This window comes from Corythoichthys intestinalis, chromosome 15 (genome assembly GCF_030265065.1).
Source record: "Corythoichthys intestinalis isolate RoL2023-P3 chromosome 15, ASM3026506v1, whole genome shotgun sequence".
NCBI classification, from domain to species: domain Eukaryota; kingdom Metazoa; phylum Chordata; class Actinopteri; order Syngnathiformes; family Syngnathidae; genus Corythoichthys; species Corythoichthys intestinalis.
The window spans coordinates 54,782,111-54,792,162 of NC_080409.1; the positions used below are offsets into that span (position 1 = coordinate 54,782,111).

At 40.6% G+C, this 10,052-nt stretch overlaps 2 protein-coding genes across 2 annotated transcripts in view; one reads left to right on the forward strand and one right to left on the reverse strand.

The window, feature by feature from the left end:
* tgfb3 (transforming growth factor, beta 3) overlaps positions 1-10,052 on the forward strand; it is a 33,673-nt gene that overhangs the window by 4,741 nt on the left and 18,880 nt on the right. The gene's annotated exons all lie outside the window — the stretch shown is intronic.
* Positions 4,670-10,052, reverse strand: part of ttll5 (tubulin tyrosine ligase-like family, member 5) — a 122,836-nt gene continuing 117,453 nt past the window's right edge. The window contains exon 31 of the mRNA XM_057859894.1: positions 4,670-5,616. Coding sequence (XP_057715877.1) covers positions 5,534-5,616 — 83 coding nt within the window. The 3' untranslated portion in view covers positions 4,670-5,533. The remainder of the gene's footprint in view (positions 5,617-10,052) is intronic.

The following is a 10,052-nucleotide window of genomic DNA, read 5'->3' on the forward strand; positions in this document are numbered from 1 at the left end:
TCAGGTGGAGCGAGCTAGCTGTGGTGGCTAGCTTCAAACTGGCGTCGAGCACTGCGTTCAAGGTCTGCAAAGCCCTCCAGCCCGATTTGTTTGCCGTGTCCTACAACCAGCCAGTGGGAAGCCATAGCAGATTTCTGGCGTCTAGGGAACTTCCCAAACTGCGTTGGGAGGCTTGATTTTAAGGTTATCATAAAAAGCACCGAGGCACTCTCAATCAGTGATGATGTATCGTGTGTGTGAACTGTCTGTTATTGAAAATTAAAGATCAAAACAACTCTTGACACCAAATCTGTGCTTTATTCTTTATATACTTGAAGTGTGACACGTAAATAAGTCACAGACTCACAGCAAACATATGTACGCAGTAAATGATGAAGTGCACCAACCAACCAAAAATACGACATAAAGTGATAAAAAGTTGGCAGTTTTTGGCCGACTGGGTCACCGCTTCGTGTGGCCACTCGATTCCGACCACCCACGTCTCGGTGGTTCTTCCATTTATTTATTTTTTCGATCGCCGACCTTGCCATTTGGCAATCACAATAATAATTTCTTGACGAGACTTGCTCTTCGATGATACTCCCGTCGGCTTGGTCCATTTTTGCGTGTAGAAAACAATGTTTGATTCTATTGTACAATGGCGGTGTTTTCGCGGTAAACCGGAAACAACAGTCTGAGCGGACCAATCACAGTCCGTTTTCGCTACCTCATACGCGTCTACGCGACGCGAAGGTTACAAAAATCGAGAGGTGCGCGTCAGACTACGGCGTAGGGTCGTAACTCGATTCTTCCTTGACGGCGTAGGTCTGACGCGGAAGTATAACTCAGGCTTTACGCATCACTAAACAAAGTAATTAGCTAGCTATTGACACCTACTGATATTGAAGAGTATTGCATGATTATGGACAGCACATTTGCAGATTCATTTTCCAAAAATTGTTTACGTCAATTAGGTGAGAATGGATGATTTCAATGGTTGAAAACCACTGCACTATACCAGATGGAGTTTGTTTTTGTTTGAAGGCGCCATAGCCCAATTCAGTGCAAATCAACAGGTGTTTATGTTTCGCCGTGACGCTGAGCAGAGCTTCCGAACATTTGGGTCGCAGGTCCCGCCGAGTGATCCTGACATTCCAAAGGCACAGCTCAGAGGTTTATCCTCTGGTCAGAGGTACACAAGCACAGCTCCCAAAACAAACACACTCCTAAGCGGCGGGACCACTAATCGCCAGTTCTGTTACTGCGTGCGATAATACAAGACCCTGTGAACGGGGTCTAACTATGTCAACGTACTGATAATCAAGTAGCAAATTTCTCTTTTCCATGATATCATTTTAAAGAAAGCAGGGCACGTAACAACATAAAGCCTTGATCATTCAGTTCATTTTCTTTCACACTGGATATAATGACTTTTACATTCACTGGTTTTGGATGGTGGGAGTAAGTTTTTCACGCCCTGCCCTGTTAAAAAGTCCAACACAACTTTTTCTCCCATTCTTAATGCAACAGCGTGACTACCAATGTCAAATAGTTGCTATTTATACGCGAAGGCTTTTAAAAATAGTACACAGATTCATCCGGAGTGGTACTGCATAGGGGTGTGACAGTATATGAAAGGTCGCGGTACTTTGTAGCGCAAGAGGTTATCGATATACTCCCTCCAAGTTTCGATATATCGTTTTGAAAGGTGTAAGTGTTTTAAAAATGAAAGGAACCAACCGGTTGCTACCAAAATCTTTCATTAGTAGAGTGTCTTTGTTAGCTCACTAGCTGCTGTTGACATTAGATTCATTTTAACTGTCTAGCGCCGTCAATGGCACAGAGCTCTCACAGCCAGAATTGCGGGCATTTACAGGTCACTTCCTGTTCATTTTGGGGCCTTTAGAGGTGGCTTCCCATTGATTTTAAGTCACTTCCTTTTCAAAAGCCCAAAATCAACAAAAATGATTGCCCGCTATTGACGGCAATGAACATTCGTTCATTCTCCTCCATCCCTCCCGCTTCAAACGGATTGGACGTCTACTAGTGATAAACCTTAAAATAGCTCGTTAGTCTCTTTACTTGTTCCTAGAATGATTTCCCGACTCATGTATCGATATTTGTCGTATGGCCATATTGTGAGATCATCGTTCCGGTGAGCCTTCCCGACACCATTATTGAGCACCGGCTCAGCTATTTGGATGTTTTTGCAGCACTTCAATGAAAGCAACTGGAGGTTGCGTAATCACATCTGCCCCGTCTTTCGTGAGGTCAAGGCACTTGAGCAGCTGGCGTGCACCTGCAGCCTCGTGCTTCCTCTTCCTTTGTTTACTCTCGCAAAACTCCGGGGGGAGTGACATCACAGACAATCCTCCAGGGCGAAAAAAGAGGAGATTCCCCAATTCTTTTTCGATTTATTTTTATCTGATGTCAGAAAGTAGATCTGTCTGTCCCTAAGCCAACTTGCATCCCTCTTTAAAAGTGAGAAAACTATGTTTGACTGTAACAATTGGTCAGCAGGGTTACCAGATCAGAAAGACGCACCCAATCACATTGTAAAAACCCACACAGTTCAATAAAAAGCAGCTCACATGCCAACCTCCCGTTCAAGATAAGAGGTTTCCTTTATAGAAATCAATCTATATTTTGATAATATAGTGATCCCCGCTACTCAACTTTTTATATATTACATAAGAGTTCTAAAAACATTTATGCACACTTTATTTACATCTACGTATGTATATACACTTACACACATGCATGTATCAAATGAGAACGTGAGAGAATGAAGGCTCAGTACATATTATACATTATTTTATGTATGTTATTCATATGAGTAATATTTGATTTAAATCTTTCAAACTATTCTTTATTGTTCTAATGATAACATAAGCATTTGTAGGGTTTGATATACACTTATTGATATTTTATATACAGGTGCACGATAATAGGAATTATGACGTCATCCCAATAAAGCCGATAAAAATATTATTGGCCCAATAATATATTATATTTTTGGCACGGTGTCGCTGGATTGGGATGTGTGCGTTTGTTTCCACTCATGTTTTGCCAGTATGCAAAGTTTTGTTACTGTTCTAGAGGCCATATTTTTCCATCACTGATATTATGCAGCATCCGTCTCTCTAAGCAGCTTCTTGCTCACGTTTTTCTGGTTCTATCGTTTGCAGAAGAGTTCACGGCATTTTTTCACAGTTTAATTCATGGCAACAGTAGAAAATACAAAAAGAAGGACACTTCTAAGCAGCTTTCTACTTGAGTTTTGCAGGTTAGCAAGTTTACACAGTTTAATGTTATGCTTACTCTGATGCAGGTCGGACTTTCAGTAGCAAAATTAGTGGTGTGTTTCTCACCTCTACAATATTGGTGTCTTTTTAAATTACTTACAGTGGCTGCTGCTGCTGCCCCCCCCCCCCCCAACAAAAAAAAATTCTAGTATCCATTGTCTTCGAAGGGGCGGCATGTTGTTGATATGCATTTCTGTCAGGGCTGTGTGAGTGTGAGCGTGCGCGTGTCGGGGGTGGGTCAAGTCATCAGCCAATCAAACGTGCACTTGAGGGGGGGAATGAACCGGCGCATTCAGCAAGTGAAAAGGGGTAAATATAAGTTTGAACATAATAACAAAATAATTCACATAATAATAGTAGGGTCAGTTTTAACCTTACAACATAGGGGAAGACAATCTAAATTAGCTGTACAACTGAACTCATTATATAATGCATATAAGATTGCTTAAAGGTTGGTGGGGAGAATTTGAGCATCCTGAAAAGTTGGTAGTGTTATGTCCCTACTGTCCCTATGCAAACATACGGCCTTGATAAAGACACAGAAGATCACATGAATACATAGTTTAGCATGGTGGCTAATCCACCAACAACATGAAAAAATTCAGACTCACCAGTTCACATGGATGTAGTCGAGCACACACTAACAGGTCCCCAACACAAATAAAAAGGTCTGGTTCTATAAGTTATAGAACGGCCTTTAAACTAGTACACCAAAAAGTGTTTGAGACTGACCTGCAGCCGTTGCTCCTTGGCTTCTCTCCCACACGTCAAGGCAGCGGATATAGTGCCTAGGTGACTGGTGATTGGATAATTGGTATAATGTGAACTGTCACGTGACTTGGTACATTTAGGGAGTGTGGGAATCTTAACCCATGTTACAATGACAACAACATTGGCAACAAGCTCCTTAGCCCGGCAGACAACATACCCACCCACTCCAAGCAATGGCATCAAGGCGTTTTTTTCTTTTGCTTCAAAAGGCACAAAAACGTAAACGATAATTCGATGAAAAACATTGTGAATGAAAGCCGACCTTCTGCCATGTTTGCTGTTTTGAATGTTTAGTAGCAGTGACTGCACAAAGTGAGGAGTGCGAGTGCCGATGTCACTGGAGCGAGAGCGTTCCATTCGTATGGCTGCGGAATCGAATTGTTCCACTTTGGAGGCTGGAATCAAACGTTTGCGTCTTCACCCTCCGTTTTCGCCGTTGCCGCGTCAAGGCCAGGTCATTCCGCAACACAATCGTTGCGTCTCGGTGTTGAAACGGCCGGGTGCAACCTGGACGGAGACTGGAAACCGGTCTTGTGATTGGCTGATGATTAACACGGAATCAAAAAGGGAACAATTTTTTTTTTTTCAAAATTGGAAAATCCCTGCTTAACCTTTGAGATCCATTTTAGAAGTATTTCCAAAAGACATGGTTCTTTAATGTCTATTGATATGATATATGATGGTCATTTCATGAATAATTGAAGTGCAAATCTTACATAGTGCACCTCCAAATGAGTGACTTTCATAATTGAATAACTAGTGATGAGTTACTTTTTCAGAGGAGTAACTAAAACTCTTGAACAACACTGTCAGAATTGAAAAAGTGAATGAATGAATTATGTCTGTTTTGACTTAACCTTCCACTTGAAGCCTGTGAACAACCTGAAATTGGGATTTGTCAGGCTCCATCGCCCACCAAAGCAGCTACTGAATCGAGCTTTTGTCCAGTGCAGCCTTCCGGATAGGCTTTGGCTTTGTGCAAAAAGCCTGTGTTTTCATCATTGGCTTTGGCTCGGTGCTTTGTCAAGAACAGATCCTGTTCTTCAGAAACTGCGGATGACGTCAACTATACAATGTGTTGAACAGAGGTGGCCAAAAATTTGACTCAAGTAAGAGTAGCCTTACTTCAAAATAGTATTACTTGTCAACTGTTATTATTATACTGCAGTCTAACTTATTACATAACCACATTAAGCAAAAATAACAAATAAAAATACAAACAAAAAACTGAAAAGTCAGAGAATTCTGGTGGGAGAAATAAAAATCTACAAAAAAGAGCATGACTGTCCTCTAGTGGAGAAAAGAAAACATTTCCTATGAAACTAAAAACATCATTTCCGTGGTCAATCGGTGTCAAATAAAAACTTGGAGTGAGGTGCTTTCTAGTCATGTTGGCGGCAGTGCTCTATGTCAAATACTTCATTTATTACGGTGCTTTAAAGACGCCACGTGACGGCATGATCGTACAGCGGCAAGCTTCAGTCTGATTGGTATAATGGAGTCATGTGATTATTGTTGCGACGTCTCATTGGTGAAACTGGTAGATCCGCTGTTGGTGTCGCTGGCAAAAAAAAAAAAAAGTAAAATCTAATATGTAGAATAAAGAGGAAAAATGTAACGACTACTTTATCCCAAAGTAGCAGAGTATGAGTAGTATTTCTTCTTCACAAATTTACTCAAGTAAAAAGTATGGCTAATTTTTCGAAGTACGTTTTTACTCAGGTAAATGTAATGCGTTCCTACCCTCCTCTGGTGTGTAAGGAGTATAAAGCTTTTTAGAATGACATGGGCCAGAAATTTTTTTTTAGCAATGCTAAAGCAATATTGATTAGCAAAAAAAAAAAAAAAAAAAAAAGGACACGCTTACAAAAACTGCCAAGACTGTGAAGTCAAATCCTGATGGACTCATGTTTATTTGACTGATACATGAAATAAAATAGAAAAAAAAGTAGTGACAGCTAGTAAGCTAACATTGACTCTCTTCTAATTGAAGATTTTGGTAGCAACCTGTCGGTTCCTTTTTTGTTTTTAAACATTGACATCTTTGTTAAAAGACATATCGATAACCTTTTGGAATACAAAGTATCACGTAGGGCTGCAATAATTAATCGATGAAATTGATTGGAAAAAAACATCGAAGTTTTGCTGTTTCGATGATTCGTTTAATTACAATGGCGTTGTAATGGTTCGTTTTGAAAGTATATGCGTCTAGTTTTATTGATTTGGGTTATACACTACCTTCTAGTGGCAACAATGACTATGAATGTGACATAACTCCTTTAATATGGCTGAATCCAGCTGCTCCCTGTTAAGACCAACATAAAGTATGCTTTTGTTTCAGCTAATATGTTTGTTTAAGCATTCGTTATTTAGTTTAGAAGTATAATTAGCTGTTTTTTTTTTTTTTTTTTTTTTTTTGGAATACTTGTTTGAACGATTTAACATTTAAGCTAACGGACTTTTGCTATGCAAGTTAGCCAATTGTTCTTTTGTTGTACAGTACTTAGATCCTTATTCATTTATTTTTCTATACTGTTTGAGGCTAGCTCGGGTATTTTCTTTTATTTTTCAATAAAAGTGCAACTCTGCATAATTTGAAGAATCACTAGGGGATTTTATTTTCTTTTGTAAGTGCAATCTTAGCAAACCACTGTATTACATCTCCCAAAACGGGGGTATCCAACGCTGATTCTCGAAAGTTCCGCTTGTTTTCCATGTCTCCTTCCTTTAACGCACGTGAATCAAATGATCAGCAAGCTCTGTATGAGCCTGACAACCATCCTGATTGTTTGAGTCAAGTGTGTTGGAGGAGGGAGACATAGAAAACAAGCTAGACATGAACTCTCGAGGACCGGAGTTGGATACCCCTGTCCTAAAATGTATTCTGCAACGCATAAATCATTCAAACTTACTGGTTGATAAATGAATTGATCACTAAAAGAATCAATAGCTGCAGTCCTAGCATCACGATATATCGCCATTTGGATATTTTGTCACGCCCCTAATTAGAAGCTTCGGGACCGAATCCCACCTTGAGCTGTTGTCATCAAACGGAAAGTCATAAATGCAGCTGTGTCACCATACAAACATCTCCGATTACTTCATTTGACCCACAATCCTACTCCTAGCCATTATCTGATATTTCCATAAAAGGTTCTCCTATTTATAGGGTTGACCTTTTGAAGCATTGGTCCCAGTACTTTGCCGATATCTGCTCGCGCGCCCAGTGTTTCCACGTAATCGGTGAGGAGGAAACCTTTCGCTCTACTCGCTCGCCCGCCCGCCCGCCCGTTTTCAAACCCCTACGGAAGCCCCCCTTTTTGAAAAAGATTTGAAATTCTAATCAAGTCTTATGTTTCCTCTTGGATGACCTCATTTTTTCCCATTGCAACACTTTTAGGTGGATTTCACATTATGGTTTATTTTTGCCAAGGGTCTGAAAGGTAATTTGTTCCATGTTGGCAAATGGAGAGGATAGCTTACATAATTAAAATGAAGTCCATTTACTAATTTTATGGCCAAATACTTGAATGAGTCACATGCAGGGACAAAACCTCTGAAATGAAGTAACCATCAAACACCGACCACTTTTCAGTCGAAGGCCCTTAAAGTTTACCTGACATTTTCCAGGGCAAAATGTACGTTTAGCAAATCTCCTTGGGCTGAGTATATGAAATATTCAATCCCCATCTTTAGCTTTTCCTTGATGTTACGCTACAAAGGAAAAACGAGCAGAAAAACAAGCTATTTCTCTCTTTCGGCTGTGAATTGGAATGAATTTATTGTCCGTTCATTCGTTGCAATCCCTCCCACTTCAAACGGATTGGACGTCGGTAGCAGTCAATGCAAGGCAATGGGTTCCTTTTGGGGCATTTACGGGTCACAGCCTGTTCATTTCATTTCATTTGTTGAGTCACTTCCTATGCAGTAACCCAAAATCAACAGGAAATAAAAACTTATTGAAAAATCATGTGATGCTTCTCTAATTTGGGTAATTGACAGCACCTATTACTTACCTGTGGCACATAACGGGTGATGGCAATAACTAAACCCCACTTGCGGCCAATTCAAATGGATTAAAGTGGACTCAACCTCTGTCCTTGTGTGTACCACATTGAGCATGGAGAAAAGAAAGAAACCAAAGAACAATCTGAGGATTTGAGAAGCAAAATTGTGAGGAAGCATGGGCAATCACAAGCCTACAAGTCCATTTCCAAAGACCTGAAAGTTCCTGTGTCTACCGTGCGCAGTGTCATCAATAAGTGTAAAGCACACGGCACCCTCCCTAGATGTGGACGAAAAAGAAAAATTGACGAGAGATTTCGACGAAAGATTGTGCGGATGGTGAACCTCGACTAACATTCAAACAGAAGACCCCGCTTCTGACCCAGAGACATAAAAACGCCAGGCTGGAGTTTGCCAAAACTTACCTGAGAAAGCCAAAAACGTTTTGGAAGAATGTTGAGACAAAAGTAGAGCTTTTTGGGAAAAGGCATCAACATATAGTTTACAGGTAAAAAAAAACAAAAAAAAAACAAGGCCTTCAAAGACAAGAACATGGTCCCCACAGTCAAACATGGCAAATGCTCCCTTTTGCTTTGGGGTTGCTTTGCTGCCTCTGGCACTGGACTGCTACATGGCATTATAAAGTTTGAAGACTATCAACAAATTTTCAGAAGTCATGGGTCTTCCAGCAGGACAGAAACCCCCAAAACACTTCAAAAAGCACAAGAATAAAGCACTGGAGACTGGTCAGCAATGAGTCCATACCTGAATCCCATAGAACACCCGTGGAGAAGTCTGAAAATGGCACCCTTCAAATCTCAGAGACCTGGAGCAGTTGGCCAAAGAAGAATGGTCTAAAATTCCAGCAGAGCATTGTAAGAAACTCATTGATGGATACCGGAAGCGATTGTTCGCAGTTATTTTGTCTAAAGGTTGTGCTACCAAGCATTAGCCTGAAGGTGCCAATACTTTTGTCCGGCCCGTTTTTGGAGTTTTGTGTAAAATGATCCTGATTTTTTTTTTTTTTCTAAATTCCATTTTCTTTTGTGTTTTTTCATTGCAAGCAAAATAAATAAAGATATTGGGGCCAAAGCATTTGTAATTGCAATCCTTTTCTGGGAGAAATTGAGCATTATGTGGCAGAATTGAAGGGGTGCCAATACTTTTGGCCAGCACAGTAGATCTCCAATCCGTTTGAAGTGGAAGTGAATGAACTCATTCGCTGTCACCCTCCCTGTTCAAATGGATTGGACATCTACTCGTGATAAACTCAAGGATGGAAAATGCTGAAAAGAGCTTGTTTTTCTGTTTATTACTTGTATAGTAAAATATTGTAGAATGATTTCTTGACCCGTGTATCGATAATTGTTATATCGCCGTCACTGTTATCGTCCGCCTTGTATCGTACGGTGAGGTTCTCACCCCTACTTTTCATCGAGTTGAAGCTGGGGGTCTAATAAATTAGCCAGAGCTGGGCTGTAAATGACTGTTTCCACTTGGCTCGTAAAATGTTTGCTATGTGCTCGTTCAGCTCCGCGCATGTGCCCGGCTCGTTAAAATAATAAACTATACTTTGATTTGATGAAAAGAAGGGCGAGCCTCGGGTCGGTTGCAACAGGAAGCTTTTCAGGTACAAGCACAATGCGGCCATTTATAACCTGCTAAATGTCAGCCTGCTACTTTATCAAGCTTGCACGCTCCAGACAAGTTATAGTGCTTGCAGAGCGCGTGCAGTCGTTCACTTGACTATGGGATATTGTCCTGTTCCAGCATATGAGTTTTAGTTTCTTTACTTTTTGGGTGTATTGTTGTCTGAGCTCCAGAGTGGATAGCAATCGTAATAGTGCATGTAGTTCAACAAATGAATTGAGGTACTTCCAAGGTGTGCCTTGGCTGTTTTATGCCTTCTTTGCAACCCATTTCAGAGTTTCTAGTCACTCTGAAAATCATTTTTTCCTCAAATCTGTCTCTCGAAGTCCATTTCGAGTAGGT